Source organism: Martes martes, assembly GCF_963455335.1.
Source record: "Martes martes genome assembly, chromosome: 8".
Lineage (NCBI taxonomy): Eukaryota > Metazoa > Chordata > Mammalia > Carnivora > Mustelidae > Martes > Martes martes.
Window position 1 is genome coordinate 16,929,252 of NC_137895.1, and position 19,903 is coordinate 16,949,154.

The 19,903-nt window shown below is 35.5% G+C and overlaps 1 protein-coding gene and 1 pseudogene across 2 annotated transcripts in view; both read right to left on the reverse strand.

Moving 5' to 3' along the window:
• Window positions 1–19,903, reverse strand: part of WASHC4 (WASH complex subunit 4) — a 61,890-nt gene that overhangs the window by 25,932 nt on the left and 16,055 nt on the right. The window contains exons 12-20 of the mRNA XM_080811180.1: window positions 19,710–19,837; window positions 18,769–18,929; window positions 13,683–13,809; window positions 9,355–9,480; window positions 4,301–4,408; window positions 3,155–3,301; window positions 2,952–3,031; window positions 1,486–1,591; window positions 798–914 (exon numbers count right to left, since the gene is read on the reverse strand). Coding sequence (XP_080667306.1) covers window positions 798–914; window positions 1,486–1,591; window positions 2,952–3,031; window positions 3,155–3,301; window positions 4,301–4,408; window positions 9,355–9,480; window positions 13,683–13,809; window positions 18,769–18,929; window positions 19,710–19,837 — 1,100 coding nt within the window. The remainder of the gene's footprint in view (window positions 1–797; window positions 915–1,485; window positions 1,592–2,951; window positions 3,032–3,154; window positions 3,302–4,300; window positions 4,409–9,354; window positions 9,481–13,682; window positions 13,810–18,768; window positions 18,930–19,709; window positions 19,838–19,903) is intronic.
• LOC308347596 (COP9 signalosome complex subunit 5-like) lies at window positions 8,104–9,122 on the reverse strand (annotated as a pseudogene). The gene has a single exon. The product of its transcript is annotated as a COP9 signalosome complex subunit 5-like (transcript).

The following is a 19,903-nucleotide window of genomic DNA, read 5'->3' on the forward strand; positions in this document are numbered from 1 at the left end:
TAATTTAATAAAATCAGTTTAAGTTGCAATAACTGCATTTCCATTAGCAGCACTCAATTTTCAAACCAATTTTGCATTTGCATTCTTCTAATAAACAGAATTTTAAATTCAAATCTACAGGGGCGCCTGGGTGGCTCAGTGGGTTAAAGCCTCTGCCTTTGGCTCAGGTCAGGATCTCAAGGCCCTGGGATCAAGCCCCGCATCGGCCTCTCTGCTCAGCAGGGAGCCTGCTTCCCCTTCTCTCTCTCTCCCTCTGCCTCTCTGCCTACTTGTGATCTCTGCCTGTCAAATAAATAAATAAAAATCTTAAAAAAAATAAATTCAAATCTATTATTTACTAAAGTAAAAAAATTTTTCCAAATTCCTAGTCTGAATTTCTATTAAAAATTAGGAATTAGGGGCGCCTGGGTGGCTCAATCAGTTGAGCAACATCTCTTGATTTTGGCTCTGGTGGTGATCCCAGGGTCTTGAGATTGAACCCTGCCTTGGGCTCCACACTCAGTGGGAAGTCTACTTGTCCTTCTCCATTCCCCTTCTTGTGTGCACTCTCTCTCTAATAAATACATAAAAAATATTTTTTAAAAAAATTAGTAAATTCCAATTTAACACAATAGTGATACTATAACAAAAGAAATCATTTGTTCTAGAAAGTGATTCATAAATAATTTATGACTTATATATAAAAATGAATATACAGTATATATGTAAATGAAAGCCTGCTTCAATCCAGAAAGTTTTTCCAAGTATTGAAAAACTTATAACAAGTATTTGGAATGCAATCTCGAATAGGATGTTACCTCGTTTAAAATTTCCATAATTTCTTTGTCATAGCAATCCAGAAGTATTTCATAGGACTCTAAATGCCTTGCATGCATCATAGCAGGTACACAGTCCCGTAAAGCACTGAACATGTACTAAGAAGAAAATTAGAATGTTCATGAATTTAGAAAAACCAGAGCTCTAATTAAGAAATATCACAAAGGGGGAAAAAAAGAAAAGGAATATCACACAAGTGAATTACCTATCTTTAAAGACAAAAATCTCAATCTGAAGACTTTTTTTTGACATGTCTTACTTTCCTAAATAAGAGCCAGGTTTTATTCTCTAAAGCAAATACTTTAAACCAAAAAAAATTCATATTCACTTATCCTTTCTTGTCTTGAGCACTGAAAGACTTATTTCCATAAGGAAATAGATCTCAGTAACATATACCTTGCAGACAAGTAAATGTCAGACTATTGTGACATAAACTAAAATCAAGTGAAATGAGAATGATCAGGAATATGAGTAAAAAAGTTAGTTCATTAACATTAATATCAAATTTAACTAGACTAAATGCTTATTAAATATGTACAGCATTGTAAAAACATTAGAGTCAATTTTAAAATGATTTATTAAGTCAAATGACTGTATTTAAAACTAATTAGAATGGTTGGTATGGTGACTAAAAATGATGGATTATTTTTTACATTATTCTTCACTTACATGTAATCTGGCTGCATCAACGGCATTTTCATATACATCATCTAAATAAATTGGGAAGACAGCTCGATGCCAGTATAAAAAACAACAGTCACATTGTGTTTGGACTCTACAATGTAAAGCAGTAATTAGTGGGAGCAAAACTGAAGTACCCCCCCACCCCCAAAATAATAAAAGGAACAACATTCTATACCATAATGACAAGAGCTCAGTCTTACCCATTTTTTATTCCCTGTATCATATAACCCAAAATTAGTAAAGAAAAGCCACAAAATAAATATTTTTCAATCAGAAAAATTCTAAAGCATACTTGAAAAACAGTATGTATAACTTCTAAATAGTTAAAAATTTCAGCATTATTTGGTATGACTGAACTTACAATACTTGTACCACATGCACCATTTTACCTGTCCCAAAGCTGAAAAGCAGTCTTTTAAAAAATTGTGACAAAATACAAAACAAAACCAAAAACCCAGTTATACTTAGCCTGTCTGTCTATAATCTTTGCCAAGTGACATTTTCACATGATTCTATGGCAACAAAATGATCATTAAGTATCTTATAATGAAGTAGGGTCACTATTTCTTCCAAAGATAGAAAGTTAAATGCTATTAAATACAAAAGTCTCAGCTTCATAGAACAGAAAACAGTAAGTTTTAAATGAGTTAAAACCTTAAGTTTCAAAAATTAAGCATTAAAATGAAAACTGTGCTGTAACCTTAATTCACCTGGGAATCAAATTCAGAAGACCCATTTTCCCTTCAAGAAACTTACTGCTCCCTCAATAAAAAGAAAATAATAAAGTCACCAGGGGCTTCCAAATACTAATTCATTTGAGTGCATTCCAATTCATGTATCAAAAATAAATTACTTGGGGCGCCTGGGTGGCTCAGTGGGTTAAGCCTCTGCCTTCGGCTCAGGTCATGATCTCAGGGTCCTGGGATCGAGCCCCACATCGGGCTCTCTGCTCAGCAGGAAGCCTGCTTCCTCCTCTCTCTGCCTGCCTCTCTGCCTACTTGTGCTCTCTCTCTCTCTGTGTCAAATAAATGAAAAAACAAAACTTTAAAAAAAAAAAATCTTTAAAAATAAATAAATAAATAAATTACAGAATGTGACATGTGACATGAATCTCTAAGTCCCTCACAAATAGATGAAATCTTGTAAAGCAGCAATTTTAAAAGTCCACTAGGCTAGTGGACAATCAGAGCAATCACAATTGCATCAGGGTCTAGCAGATGCTCTAAGTATCACATGTTCTCATGGGAGTTCTTTCAGAAGCCACCTCTTTATTGTAGAAGCAAAACTAAAATATGATCCCTAGTCATAGTCTCATTTTGGTCATGCTAAAGGAGTGACAAGGAGGAACTAATGGTCTATCCAGGTTACATTTCTTCTCTTGCTATGCTAAACAGCAAATTGCTGTTTCTATTAGCCTTCTCTTTTGAATATCATTACATATCCCTACTTACCTTTCTCTAAGCTCACTGATAAGATCCAGCTTTTTCATGACTACTTGCAGTGGAAAGAGTTCTTCATCTTTAAATGTTTTCTTTCAGGAAGGGGAAAGAATGACAGAGAAGTTGCAAAAGTAAGGATAGATTTCTTAGGTCAGTAATAAGGGAACTGTGAAAGCTCAGATTTCATTTTCCCTCCAAAATAGCAATATACTTACCATTTGTGTGCCAACACTTAGTGCCAAAGAAACAATAAGTCGTCGTTGCCTTGTGCTTGGTCCATTAAGAGTATTTTCAGCCAAAACTAGAGCAGAGAGCACATCAAGACGCTGTTCGCTATATTTTTTGTCAGAAATTACTCTTTTCTAAAAGATAAAAGGAGAGAACAAGAAATAACAGTTTTATTTTTGAATCAATAACAAAAGATTCTGAGGAAAAACTTAAGGGTAATGTTTTCCAGGATTCAATTTAAGAGAGCTTACACAAATGCTTTCCCTGTTCATCTTTTTCTGATGTTATATGCTTTACTTCTATAAAATTACCATTTAATGCTGTCAGGAAAAGCAAATGTATTAAGCATCTTTTTAAATTTCCATATTAGGCTTTTTGAGAGGCAGTTCAAGGTAACAGCAGAGGCCACATTCTAAAATTTCCATATTAATTTAAGAAGGAAATTATTTCTTTAAAGAGACATATTTTAAAACTATACTCAATGTTGGGACACCTGGGTGGCTCAGTTGGTTAAGCTGCTTCCTTCGGCTCGGGTCATGATCCCAGGGTCCTGGGATCGAGTCCTGCTTTGGGCTCCTTGCTCAGCAGGGAGCCTGCTTCTCTCGCTGCCTCTGCCTGCCTCTCTGCCTGCTTGTATGTACTCTATCTCTCTCTCTAACAAATAAATAAAAAAATCTTTAAAAAAAAAAAAACTATACTCAATGTAATTTTTTTAAAAGATTTTTTAATTTGAGAGAGAGAGCAAGAACAAGAGAACACAAGCAGGGTAAGCAGTAGAGGAAGAAGCAGCAGCAGACTCCCCTCTGAAGCCAAACACAGGGCTCAATTCCAGGACCCTAGGATCATGACCTGAGCCAAAGGAAGACATTTAATGGACTAAGCCACCTAGGTGTTCCCACAATGTCATTTTTAAATACAGGAGCGTTAACACATTACATGCTGCAAGTTCAGAGTTAAGACAACCCTGATTGCTCTAAGTAACAATCATAAAATACCACGGAGAAAAAAGGCCAAGAATTATTATGTTTGAAGGCATGGAGTAAACAGATTAAACTAAAAAAACACATACAGAACAAAAGAATAGCAAACTAAAATGATAATTACGTTGAATACATTATTAATAAACTTCATACCTTGGCCACAGATATAGAATTAAGAGCCTGATGTTGAAGGTGCTGTGTTATATGTGAGACCGAATCAGCCACAACCATGCTTCTTCTGTAGAACATATGTTCTATTGCCTTAAAAGAACCACAAGGAATATTGTGAAAATCAACTTAAAACTTTTAGGCAAATTATAGAATACCTTGAAGACCTTGGGTTAGGTAAGGAATTTGTAAATGAGATCCAAAAGCACTGTGATATAGGATAAGATTGATAAATTCAACTACATTAAAATTAAAGAATTTCTGTTCATCAAAAGCCACTATTAAAAAAATAAAAAGGCCTAAGTATGAGAAAATTTTGCCACACACAAGGATTTATTACTCAGAATAAATAAATGAATGGAACATTTTTAATGGCAAATAATTTAATAGAAAACTGAAAAGAACTGATTTTTCACAAAAGAAAAACACAGTCAATAAACACTTGAAAAAGACCCCATCATCAACAATCAGGGAAATAAACACTACAAATAAAATCATTTACTTCCCACCAAAAATTTGCCTCCCACTAAAAAATAAATAAATAAATAAATAAATAAATAAATCCAGATAATACCAGTGTTGGTCATTTAGGGAACAATGGGAAATCTAGTCCACTGGAAGGTAGGTAAACTGACAGAATATAGAAAACAATTTAGCATCCTCTTGAAAAGCTAAACATGTACATAACACACAACCCAGCAATCCACTGTAGACACATAATACTTCAGAAAAACTCTTGGCACAATTATACCGAGAAACATGTGCAAGAACAACAATTTTGTTTATAAGAGCAACAACTGGAAACCACCCAAAGGTCCACCCACAGGAAAACGACACAGCAATGAAAATGAAATGAAATGAAATGAAGTGAAAATCATCCCAACATGTTCAAATACAAAATTCTGAGTTTAAAAAAAAAAGCAAGTCAAAAATATATGAAGTATTACTTCATTAATATAAACTTCAAGGACATAACTAAACAATGAATGGTTTATAGATTCATCCATATCTGGTAAACCAAAATGAAAAACAAGGGAAACGTAAGCATCAAATTCAAGACAAGGGTTTCCTCTGAGGGAGTGGGATAAGATGTGATCACCAAGGGATGGCACAGGGGGTTTGTGAAAATATTAATATTTCCTAAATGGGATGGTGTGTTTTTAAGTGTCTATTTTCTAATTATGTTTATTAAATACATATGTATAAACATACATATACATACATTTCTGCATTTATAGTAAATAAATATCTTTAAAAAGGCTAAAAATCAGCCCCAAATTTTAATTTCTTAAGTAAATCTAAAGACATTAGCAGAAATAGCTAACAAATTTTTTTTAACAATTTTATTTATTTATTTGACAGAGAGAGAGGGATCACAAGCAGGCAGAGAGGCAGGCAGTGAGAGAGGGGGAAGTAGTAGGCTCCCTGCTGAGCAGAGAGCCCGATGTGGGGCTCAATCCTAGGACCCTGAAATCATGACCTGAGCCAAAGGCAGAGGCTTAACCCACTGAGCCACCCAGGTGGGCTGCTAGCAAATTTTTTAATTTCCATTTTTACAAAAGTTAAGTGGATTCTCCTGCCTAGAAGGGGTTTTATTTATTTATATAGAATATGCTAAGAAACATTTTATATTTTCAAAAGTATTCAAATCACAAAATCACAGCACTTTCTCTGAATTACAAAATAATAGCCTCGAGGCACCTGGGTGGCTCAGTTGGTTAAGCAACTGTCTTTGGCTCAGGTCAGGATCCCGGAGTCCCAGGATGGAGTCCCGCATCAGACTCCCAGCTCCATGGGGAGTCTGCTTGTCCCTCTGACCTTCTCACCTCTCATGCTCTCTCTCACTGTCTCTCTCTCAGATAAATAAATAAAATCTTTAAAAAAAAATAATAATAGCCTCATTTTGACTAGCCTCATATGCATTTCAACACAATAAAATGGATCTCTCTTTTTTTTTTTTTTTTAGTATAGTTGATATACAATGTTACATTAGTTTCAGGTGTACAACCTAGTGATTTGACAAGTTTATACACTATGCTATGTTCACCACAGGTATAGCTACCAACTGCCCCGTTACATTTCTATTTCAGTATCACTGACTATATTGCTCATGCTGCAATATATTCCCATGACTTACTCATTCCATAACTGGAAACCTGTACTGCCCTCTCCCCTTCACCAATTTTACCCAACCTTCTACACCTACCTCACCCTGCCAATAATCATCAATTTGTTTCCTACATTTATAGGACTGATTCTGACTTTTTATTCATTTGTTATTGTTGTTGTTAGATCCCACTTATGAATGGAATTGTATGATATTTATCTTTCCATCTGACTTAATTCACTTAGCATAATGCCCTCTAGGTCCATCCATGTTGTCTCAAATCTCATCCTGTTATGGCTGTGTAATATTCCATTACATATATACCACATTTTCTTTATCCATTTGTCTACTGAAGGACACTTAGGTTGTTCCCATATCTTAGCTATTATAAAAAATACTGCAATGAATATGGGGAGGGCATGTATCTTTTCGAATTAGAGTTTTCAGTTTCTCTGGGTAAATATCTAGTTGTAGAATTACTGGATCATGTGATATTTATATTTTTAACTTTTGAGGAACCTCCATACTACTTTCCACAGTGGCTATACCAATTTACATTCCCACCAACAATGCATGAGGGTTCCTTTTTCTCCACATCCTCACCAATACTTGTTATTTCTTGTCATTTTGATATTAGCCATTCTAACTGATGTAAGGGGATATCTCATTGTTGGTTTGATTTTCATTTTCCTGATGAGTGATGTTGAGGATCTTTTCAACTTTCCATTGGCCATCTGTATGTCTTCTCTGGAGAAATGTCTCCTTAGATCCTCTACCCATGTTTTAATTGTGTTTTTGTTGTTTTTTTTTTTTTTTGGTGTTGAGTTGTCTAAGTTCTTTATACATTTCGGATATTAACCCCAAATATCTTCAGCCATTCAGTCAGTTTTTTTGTTTTGTTGATGGTTTCCTTCGCTATGCAAAACCTTTTATTTTGACATAGTCCCAGTAGTTTATTTTTTACTTTTGTGTCCCTTGCCTTAGGAGACATATCTAGAAAAACATTATGGCTGATATCAGAGAAATTACTGCCTGTGCTCTCTTCTAGGATTTTTATGGTTTCAGGTCTCATATTTAAGTCTTTAATCCAGTTTGAGTTTATTTTTGTGTATGGCATCAGAAAGTGGTCCAGTTTCATTCTTTACATGTAGCTGTACAGTTTTCCCAGCATCATTTATTAAACAGACTGTTTCCCCACTGTATATTCTTGTCTCCTCTCTCAGAACTGACCGTATAATTGTGGGTTTATTTCTGGGGTCCCCATTTTGTTCCCTGACCTATGTATCAATTTTTGGGCGAGGTCATACTCTTTCATAATTCAGAGAACATGCTTAAAACTTGAGTAAAACTTTACTAATACTTAAGCTAAGCTTTTCATTGTCCTCTTTCTCTCTCTCACTAAATGCTAATTTTTAATAAAGTTTAAATACATTGGTAATTCATAAGAAGTTACTCAGAAAATTTCTTTCAGTGGCCAGTTTCTTTAGCCAAATGAGAGATAAGTACACTTTCCCATAATTTTTTTTTTCATTTTAAATAGTTTTATTACACGGTGTTAGTATTCAGAACACTTCAGAACACCTTGTACTTTCTAATAAGATTTTTGGTAACTGGCTTTAAAGTGTTACTTGAGTATTTTTCTCATACTGGCTTTCAGTCAAAAGTACTACTTGGTGATTGTTTAAAAGATGTTAATTTGATTAAACAGTTTATCCTTCATAACCTGAGACATCAATCCATGGATAGCTTCTATGGTAGTTTTACAGCTGTCTCTTGTAGCTTTGGCAAGTTTGTCTTCTGACTTTCTGTCATGTGTTTCTAAACCCAACATGAAACTCCCTCGTTCCAGCTGGGCTTCTGACTGTTCTAATTTTTCAGACAAATCAAAGACCTGAGCAGTGGTATAGTCTGCGTTAGTAAGCAAACTAGAGGAACTCAGTGTATTCACCCAATATTTATTGCACAAAAGCTCAAGCAATTTGTGATCCAATAAGGATTTGAAATATGAGACTTCTAAGGCATAATATGGTTTGCAATGTACACCAAAGTCTTCTATTTTATTAAGTGGGATAGTCTGGTATTCAGAAGGTCCTTCATCAGGGGGTTTGTAGCCCTTTGGGCGTGTCTTAAAGGCTCCAAGATTCACTTTCCCTGCTGACACTGTTCTTGTGGGGTCAATTACTACTGCTACAAATGGTTCCTGGAACTGCTGACTGAGCATCTGAGCAGTAATATCAATCCCAGAAAGCCAGCAGCCATAGCCAGGATGGCTGTGATACCCGCCAATTGCATTTTCAAGGCAGCAGACCTATTTAGCATTTTCTATATACGCAGCCATGTACTCATATGCAGCAGCCTGAGCATTTACTCGGGTTTCAGTGCCCTCTACAAGCAAGCCAAACTGTCCATAATGATCATGGTTTCACCATTCACCTTTCCCAGAATTAAGCCCATCACTTCTAAGTTGCCTCCCGATCTGCCATGCATCACCATTTTCAGTAGAGCCAATGCTGAGATTTTGCACTACTTAAAGTAATGGTGATCCTTAGTCCAGGGCTTCGCCACCAGTATTTCTTGCTGCTGTTTCTTGTAGTATTTGTAGATTTCATCTATGTTCTGGGCTTCCAGCAAGTTGTTGGCCAGTTCCCAGGTTTTCTGAGCCATAGCACTCCCAGACGCCACCATCGCCAAGGAATTAGAGAAGTTGTTGCCTTCACAACCAAGACGCAACTTTACCTCACTAGGTTCCCAGGTGTGGGCTTCAGACCCTTCCCACCACAGGTACAAACTCGTACTACTCCCTCGAGGCAGTCATGACACTCCCACAATTTTTTATTCTCATAATCAAGAAGTCTAATATTACAAAAGCACCTTAATTTAAGCACAGGTCAATTTTCAATTATAATGGCAAGTAAAATAATTTTAAAAATACCTTGAGAAGTTCAACAAGCCTGCATAATGCCTTAACTGAGGTTTTGGTCATTGGCTTTTGCATCGACATGTAGAGATTCATTGTGGTTTTAATAATGGTACTAATACTGTATGCATATAAGAAGCCCTATTAAAAAAATAAAACACTGATTATAATTACAATAAAAACTTTCATTTCTTCAACACTTCATTCTCTATGTAATAATTATTCCTCAACTTGCCAATAACTATTGTTTGTAAAGTTCATTTTAAAGTCTGCTCTTAAGATTTTTAAATACTTTTCCGCATACAATATACACACGATGGTGAAGTTTCAAAGTAACCCTTAAAAGAGTATTTAACCCATTACATACCATAAGTTTAGTACTGTTAAACTTATGGTATGTAATTATAGTTAAAGAATCTTCCCATTAAAAAAACACACAAACCCTTCAGAGAAATTATCTGAATGTCAGGAAGATATCTATTCATCCTTATCTTACCTGCCAGACAAGAGTATAAAGACTCCTATCTGCTGCAGACAAAAGCTAAGGACTCCAAGGAACTAGGAACTGAAAAATGAGAAGGAGAAGGATAGCTGCTCTCTGGCCAACACACGTATCAAAAGGTATTTCTCACTTTCAAGCCAATTCCCCCTTTCCTTTTCACCGAAGCCAATCACCACTGTCCATCTGCTACCGTGTCCCCTGCCTATACTGGTACTAATCAGAGTTTTTCTCCTCCTGGCCCAATTAAAACAAATTTCTTCCTATCCTTGTATTCACAAAGGAAGAACACAGGTCTTGTGAGGTTTAAAAAATATTCTGAGTGCTTGCAAACCCAGGGAAATGGGATGGAATAAGAAAACAGGAAAAAGAATATTATCGCTCAGATATATTTTCACTTAGATCTAAAAAACCACACAGAAACATAATAATAAAGATTCTTTGGGTTATCGAGGACCAAAAAAAAGATACATGTTACAGTTTAGAGATGAACCTAAACTATACTATTATGGATATATCCAAGGAGCTGGGCAGAAGCAATACGGTAGTGATTCTCAACTTTCTTTCTTTTCCTCTATTATATGTGAGAGATACAGTACTCTCCCGCATCAGTGTCACAATGACTCAGTAAAGGAGTGATAGTCAATACAGATGGGAGGGAGGAGTTTCTCTGAACCAATAATGGCTCTGTGATAAAGAGATGTGCTAAATTAAAGAATAAGAAATGAGAAAAAAGGTAGCATCCTAAGAAAGGTGACAGACAATAATACTAAAGCTTGGGGCATACACACAGGAGAGAGCCCCAAGTCTTACCTTGTCAGATACAGGACTATTACACCAGACACCACCCTAGTGCAGCACTTAGAAAAGTTAAAAAGGAGACAGAAGGAACAGCAAAAGTGTAACTCTAAGGCAGGGAGAAAAAGGGAGTTTCTTTTTTGAGGGGTGATGGAGAAGAAAGAACTCATAGGTTGATACCATACCATTCAGATGGCCATTAATTTGCGTCATTTAAAAGGATGTCATTTAAAAATCTAAATGGGGAGGGAAGAGATCTAGGGTCTGTTTCTGTTAATCGCAGAATAAATAAATTGGACCAGTCTTCCCACAAAGAACAACTAGCAAATCTGGGCAAAATATTTTTTTAAAATCTCTTAGAAGGCATCAAAGAACTACCACAAAAATAATATAAGGGCAAAATCTAGAAGACAGAAACCCAGAGAGGTGAGCCTGGCATTTGAGGCCACTTTCCCTTAAGAGACATCTGCCCATTCCAAAAGAGAATAAAGACAGAAGCCAAATGTTATCTTTCAACATCTCACAGAAAAGAAAGGGGGATGAAAATAGGAGTTCATGGCCCATCAAAGAGGGATGGAGGTCCTACAAACCTAGGTTCTGGATTGGGATCCTGAACAACTACCTAAAAAGTAAGGGTGAACTCAAAAAAACAGCCATCATGGGATTTAGGTCCCATTTCAAATCATCACAATCCATGACTGAGCTGAGGAGATCTGGGTTGCTAGCTGTCCTAGACTAGCTGTACATCAGAAGCAAAGATTATTAAATCTTCTCTGGAGAAAAAAAAATATCCAGATCTTTCAATTATATCGACAGTTTTTCATATATAATGTGCCACACATTATAAAAAAAAAAAAACCAGGCCTACAAAGCAATGAGATATATCTAAAAACCAGAGAAACACGAGATAAGAGAAATAGCCAGATAATGAAATTATTAGACATGGGTTTCAAAATAATTATGCTGAATATGTTGAAGGAAATGAAACAAAATTTATTCAGAAGAAGAACTGGAAACTATAAAAAACAAAAAGCTAAAAAGTAAAATAATTAAGAATTCAGTGATAGGTTTAACAGTAGAGATAGCTGAAGAGAAAATTAGAGAGAGAGAGAGAGATAATAAAACAAAAAGAGCACCTGCAGACTTAATGGCTAAGAATTTTCCACAAATCCTGGAAGCTCTACAAATCCCAAGCAGCACTGACACAAAGAAAACTACACCTAGGTACCTCAGAGTAATATTACTAAAAACCAAAAAGTAGATCTTACAAGCAATCAGAGAAAGACTCACATTGAGAAAGCAACAAAACTGACAGCTGACTTCTCAACAAAAATAAAAGAAGCCAGAAGACGACCCAGAATTCTGTATGTAGCAAAACTACCTTCAAAAATGAAGTTAAAATAAGACATATTCAGACAAAAAAATGGTGATAATTCATCATCAGAAAGACATTTTAAATGAAATACTAACAGATATTCCACAAATAGAAGGATGGAGAGATGCAGGAAAGATAGAACAGATAAATATGTGGGTAAATCTAAATGGACCCTGACTATAAAAACAGCAGCAGCAATAATACCACCTTGTGAAGTTTAATATAGAGAATAAAAATAAACAATAGCAGCAGGGGTGAGAAAGTGATAAATATAATTAAGGTGGCTTAAGATCCTTACACTGTCTAGAAAGAGATAAAACTACTCATTTATTCTGGAGTTGAAGGTTAAATGATGTATCTTAAAATCTCTACAGTAACTATTAAAAAAACCAATAAAAGTATATAGAATTAAAAACCTAAGAGTGGGAGAAATAAAATGATGAAACTAATTCAAAAGAGGAAGAAAGGACAAGAAAAAGGGACATAGAACAAGTGAGACAAACAGAAAGCAATTAGTAAGGTGCTCCTTTAAATCCAAATACATCAGCAATGACAGAAAAAATAATGAAAAGGGATGCCTGGGTGACTCAGTTGGTTAAACATCTGACTCTTGGCTTCAGCTCAGGTCATGATCTCAGGGTTGTGAGATTAAGCCCCACATCAGGATTTGCACTCAGCACAGTCTGCTTGTTCTTCTCCCTCTGCTCCTCCCCCCACTCATGCATCTATCTCTAAATAAATACATAAAATCTTTTAAAAAAATGAAAAAACAAAGATTATCAGACTGAAGAAAAATTTATACTACTTCAGGAGACAGACATTAAATATAAGGAGTCAAACAGGTTGCGAGTAAAAGGATCAAAAAAAAAAAAATACCATGTAGACCTTAACTGAAAGAAAACTAGTATAGTTACATTACTATCACACACACAAGACCTATGACAAAGAGCACTACTAGAGATAAAAGGGACATTTCACAATGATAAAAGGTTCAGTTCACCAGGAAGATAAAACAATTGTGAATGTTATACACTCACTTGGCCTCAAAAATACTGACAAAGAATAAACAGACAAATCCACAATGCCAGAGGGCGATTCTAAACCAATTCTTTCAGTAACTGATACAATATGCAGACAAAATCATTAACAAACATGACCTACTTGACATATACAGAACACTACAACCAACAAATGCAAATTAGATATTCAAGTGTACATGAGAAGTTTACCAAAGTTGACCATAGGGTGGGCCATAATGCCAATCTCAACACATTTCAAATTACCGAAATTATCTTGTTATTTCTAGATATCGATAACAAAAAATAACGAGGAAATCCTCGTATCTTTAGAAATTAAAAAATATCTTTCAAGATAACTCACAGACCTAAAAAGAAATCACAATAAAATTTCTTAAATATTTTGAACTAAAGGATAACGGAAATACAACATATCAAAACAGCAAAAAAGTCATGCTTTGAAGGGAATATAATTGCATGTATTAGAATATACAAATTAATAAATCACACAGATCCAAACACAATCAAATCAATTTCAGTTTTTAAAAACAAAAACATATCCTATCCTTCCCAGTTTTTTCAAAAGGTTACTTCTATATATTGGATTAACAAAGAAATGACCCCCAAAATATTCTAAGTAAGAAGATGCAACTACCTGTATAAAAACATTACATCTATTGGTGAGGTCTTCAGCAAATTTATCCATTCTCTGCTCTTTAGATAAAATAGATTCCATTTTCATCATCCATGAGCTCACAAAGACGTAGTAAGACTGTACATCTCTAACAAAGGAAAATATTGCAGTTACTCAGCAAAGAAAATTTACTCTCATTTCTTTGAACTGATTGGGATAAAATATTTCCTTGTAGAAGTCACCGTTCCAGTTTTCAAACTATAGACATCCTACATACATCTATAATTTACTCATTCAACAAATGTTTACAGAATGCCCATATAGCCGAAGCACTCTCTCTCAGCACTAAAAACAAAAGTTAGCAGTAAACAAAATGGATAAAAATTCTTGCCACAATGAAACTTACATTCTAGAAAAGAGAGCTGCTTAATAAAGAAATCAATAATTAAAATCTATAAGATGTTAGATGATATGTGCTATGGAAAAAATGCAGCAGGGAAAAGAGATAGGAACTTGAGTGGCAGGTACAATTTTAAATACAGTGATCAAAGCAGGCTCATTGAAAAGATTTTGAGCCAAGATTTGAAGAAGATGAATGAGTAATCCATGTAAATATATGAGAAGGGAATTCTAGGAAAGTGAATAACAAACGCAAATGCTCTAAAACAGTAAGTACCTCTGGCATGTTCAAGTAATAACAAAGAAGTCAGTTCGGCTGGAGGTCAGAGAGCAGGGATGAGGAAACAAGGAAATCAGAGAAGTGAGAGGTGGCAGTGTGGGAAAGAGGGGGAGTAGAACAGGATTTGTATAAGAACTTATAGGGAGGATTTCAATGGAAAGCCACCAAAGGCTCTGAACAGAGTGATTTAATCTAACTTTGAAGAGGACCAGTATCACCTTGGCTGATATGCTAAAAATAAACTATAAAGGGAACAAGGGTAATAGTGGAAAACCACTTAGGGAGCTACTGTGATAATACAGAAGAAAGGGGATAACAACTTGAACCAGAATGGGAGATTGGAAGTGGTCAAAATCTGGATATAAAAGCTGCATTTACTGAATGCTTATTATGCCAGCCACTGTTCTGAGAACCTCACACAAAGTAACTCATTCAATCCTCACATTAGCCTTATGAGGTAGGTATGATGATCTCCATTTTATAGAAGAGGAAACTGATACTCAGGGAAGTTAATAACATGCCCAAGATCAAACAACTGGTACATAGCTGAGCCAAGATACAAGCCCAAATCTAGAAAGATTTCCCATCCAGGAAAGACTAAATCAGTAACATAATTTTCCTCTGCAGGCCAATTACAAACACTGAATCACTCTATCAATGCATCTCAAATTGCTCAAGATGGGAATTTTTGGCCCAGAAGCTGTTCAATATATATTTTTTTATTTTAAAGATTTAGTGTGGAAAAAAAATGAACAATTCCCCTTTGTGGGATCTGACATTACCAACTCTTTCTAAAAACCTCCTTCGGGGCACCTGGGTGGCTTGGTTGGCTAAGTCACTGACTCTCGATTTCAGCTCAGGTCATGATCTCGGAGTCCTGGGATGGTGCCCCACATCAGGCTCTGCACTCAATGGGGAGTCTGCTTAAGGATTCTCTCTCCCTCTCCCTCTGCACCTAACCCCACTGAAGGGGTTACTCAGGCTTGCTCAAGCTTGCTCTTTCTAAAATAAGCAAGTAAATCTTAAAAACAAACAAGCAAACAAAAAATACTGCCACGCAGTCTGACAATCTCAAGAACTCAGCTTGAAGAGGGATTACACCAAAATTTTTAATGACTGTGTTTTAAGGAGGTGAAACTAGCGTCAAATCTCAGAAAAATTTCTGCTGAGCCAGGATTCCATTAAACAAATAACACCAACCGCTGCACTTCTGGCTTTGCCTTGAATGGTGCTAACATTATTTGACTTGTGGGTTATTATTTGACTTGTGGATTATTCAACTTAAAAGTGTGGAACACAGAGAAAGAGTAAAGTCCTAGGGCAATGCCTCCGCTTTTGAGGAGGTTGTGATCAGTATTCAGCAGGGACATAACATACAGGAAGGAACAGAAAAGTCACAAGCAAGGACAGAAGGAAGAGGCCTACATCAGTGCTCCCTGACAATAATCGATAGCATTATGAAGAAGGCTAATAACACAGTCAAAGGCACTCACTCGGTTTTAGATCAGACTATGCAGAATGAAGCAGAGGTATACCTGTTATTCCACCCATTACTACTCCCTCCAGACACCAAATATGTAAAAATGAAACTGCTTCAAGCCTTAAAAAGCAAGTTCATTGACAAAGGGCATCCAAAAATAGCCAAGATCTGTCATATGGTCAGTTTCATTTCAAAGTATGAACAGGAAAAATACTAATGAAAAAAAATTTCCTGTCCCAATATAAAACACAAAATGGTGTCAACATTTGTATGTCAACAGAGGTTTGAAACGAAGGTTCATACCTCCATCCTTTAAAGTCAGTATTCCCAGTATCAAAATGGTTGTGAAGGAAAAGCAAAATGTAGCAACACACCTACAAACCTTGAACCCCAGTCAAGAACGTGGCTAGGGCACTTGGCCAGCTAGAGTCTAGTGCATAGTGTGAGGGCAGGGAAACTGTCCCCCACTGCTTTCTTCTCACTTATGTAATGAACTCTGGAACCTTACTGGGAGAGCTCTCAGTAACTCCCTCAACTTTTCCTAAAATATTAGACAAAACTCATGCTGATCACACCGTTTCCTTGCAGTTCTCCCAAAGAAACGTCAGAAGAGAGGAGACTGAAAAGGACACTATTCCTTTTAGCTCCCTGGAGCTCTGTGGTGACTGTGTATCTTTAGAATCAAATAATTTAGAAGCATCAAATGTTATCGGGGGGGAGGGTTGTCACTGAAAGTCAACTTCTTCAGTCTTCCACCTGATAAGCCTCCCTTCCTACAGCATCTTGGACCACTGGTCATCTACAGTCTACCTGCTCAGCTCTAGGGAGAGAGCACATTACCTCTCAGAGCAGCCTGTATGACTCTGCTCCAGACGCTCTACAGTAGGACTGGTACAGGTCTGCATGCCTTCTCTGCCACGTACTTAGTTATGTGATCTGGTGAATTTCACTTCCCTAAGCCTCATTTTCTTATCTAAAAATGGGATAAAACGAGGACTACAGAGTAGTAGTTAACAACTTGTGCTCTAGAGTTGGGACTGTTCAGCTCTGCCACCTACTAGTTGCTTAAATTTGGGTAAGTTTAATCTACTTCAATTTTCTCACCTACAAAATGGCCATAACAACAGTATCTACCTCATAGAATTCTCAGATGATTAAAAGAGATGATACATGTGAAGTTCCTAAAATATTTTAGTTATTGGCTTACAGAAAGGACCAGGTTAATATTAGTCGCGACCTTTATTATTTTCCATATGAGAAGACTGTTACAGGGTTTGTATAAGACAAAGTGTTTAAAGCCTTTAGCACAATGCCTGCTACACAGAGCTCAATAATATTGGTGATTATTATGATCTGTCATCATCTTTTGGTTCTAGTTCAACCTTCTGGAGCCACAGAGATCAAATCTGTTCCCTCTTCTATCTGAACGCCCCTCAAATATCTAAGGAGCATTCCTCAGATTTCTCTTTGAAAGGCCAAATTATATAGAGATTCTTCAAAGGGCATGGTAGTCAGGTCTTCTGACATATCCTGACCAGCTTCTTTCAGGGTTGCTGCATTTGTGTCCCTCTTAAAATGTGACACCACCAAATACTGACTATGATCTGATGAATAAAACTTCAACAAAACTACCAATTCACATGGCGTAGATAATATAACTATCAGTTCCCATAACCCAGGTATAGTTATTAACGTAATCCAAGTATATACTGGCATTTTTAGCAACTACATCACACTGTTAAAGAACATTAAGCGTCTGATAATCAAAATATCCATTTAATTACTGCTACTAAACCTGATCCCTATCTCTCCATCTTATTGGATTCATTTCCTTAAATCCAAACTATGTCTTTTTCCCTTCTCAGTTCTGTTTTAAAATGCACGAGAGAGTTCGGTATCTCTGCTGTGAGTAATTCTGCCTAAATTGAGTAATTGTCATTTTCCACTGACTTTAATCATAGGACTTGGGAGTACTAAGAGATGCTTCAGGGGACCTCCTACATTCCAGACATAACTCCTTCTTTCCCTACTCTGCAATAGTAGGGAAATAAAAGGCCCAATTTCCCCTTGATGGTCAAAATCAAAAGTAAGTAGATAAATTTCCCTATTATCTTATAACCATGTCACAGAAAAAAACCATCTCTAGCACAGGGCCAGTAGCACAGTCCTGGATCACTTGACTTAAAATCTTCATCCAGGTCAACATGTGCTTTTGGTCGCGCACTAAAGAATGTGCAGTTAATTTAAATGTTGAATCTAGGTGATGAGAACATGGGGTGCATTATCCTGTTTTCTCTATTTTGTGCATATTTGAAAATTTACATAGTAAGACTTAGACAAAATATAAGGATGTAAATATCAGAAGAAACTGAAGTTAAAAGTGTTCTTTAAGTGACTAGGACTCAGGTACAGGGTGAAAGTGGGCTGGGGACAATTATTTTTCCCTTTAAACTTTTAGTACTTGACTTTTTAAATATGTACATATATTACTTTCATAAAAATAAAAATTTTTAAAAAGGAGTGTATTAAATTAAAATAAACTAAAAACCATCACTGAATCATGGACACACAATACTTTTAATGTCATCAAACGGCGTCTACTACAGGAACTACACTTCACACAAAAAATATTTAATGTATCTGATAAAAAGTTATGTGTGCATGCATACATGTGTGCAAATGCATGTATATTTGGGTATGTATGTACACACATATACATCTCCATAAAGTATAGTTTTCCTATATCTTTAACAGAGTTTAAACCTACCTCATGTAAAGCAAAAAAAAATCCTATAAAATAAGTCTCCTAGAGATTGTCCAACATTTTCCTCTGGTAATAAATAAATTTATTCTTATAACCAAGTGTTTTCCACATATTTTGAGTCAATATAAAATCCAAGAATATAAAGTACATAAATATGTTCATTATGAGCACTTATAAAACCTACTTGGTAAGGGATTGAGCTTTCTGCTGTAGGAAAGTATCTCTGTGTACTTTAATGGCTTGAAGACTTTTTCTGTCTAGAAGTTTGGCAGCTGCTGGTATTTTCTGGATCAAAAAATTATCAGGAAACCAAATAATATTAGCAGTCAGAGTGATGGCTGGTACCTGAAATAGTAAACATAAGGAAGGGAAATTAATAAATACAGGCTAAACAATAAGCTATTTAATAGTTCTATAATATGCAATGGAAGACAATTTATAATCACTAATAGATCATGAAACATATTATTGTACTGTGGCACAATTAAGGCACTCCAATATCTGATGTGGAGCATGAAAATAATTTAGTTCTGCCTAAATATTAAATACATACACACACACACACACAGATTTTCAGATAAAAATATGCAAAAAGCAAACAGAAACTTGAATCCTCATGACTTTTACTTTTATTCTACATTAGTGAAAAAATAAAAGACCCAAGATGGCTGGATACTCATAGTCATGTATCACTTCATTCTACACACAAACTAAACTTTCAATTTTGAAATCAGATGTCACATCATGGAAATAGCAAAGATGTAAAACCAATTTCAATTTTTTTTCTACTTCAATAATGAGAAGGGATGGTAAGAAGAGGAGAAGAATAGAAGAAAAAGAAGAGAAAAAAGTAGTAACAATAATAGGAATTTAATTTATAGGAAGAAATCTGGAAAAACCTCCACAAACAGGTATTTATATGATGTGGAATTGTACAGTACTTATTTCTGGAATGCCTGGTTTTTAAAAATGAATACTATAATATTATTTTTATAATTATTATAAAGTATTACAAGAATTACCACTTTTGTAAGCAGGAATAAAATACATTTTAGAATATCCAATTTTATCCAAAATCTTTTTCATCTATTGAAATTGAAAAAAATTAAAATTCCAAGTTCTTACTTTCTTACAAATGTCCAATAAAGACTTATAAAACTTCTTATCAATAGTTCGAAAAATTTGAAAGTGCAGTACAAAAAGTCCACAAATTCCAACATACTTGTCTCTCTGGTCAATTTCAGAAGGTTCTCCTTATAAAAACAAAAGCATGAGAGAAAATGGAAACAAATAACACTTAAGTTCTACGTTCAAGGAAA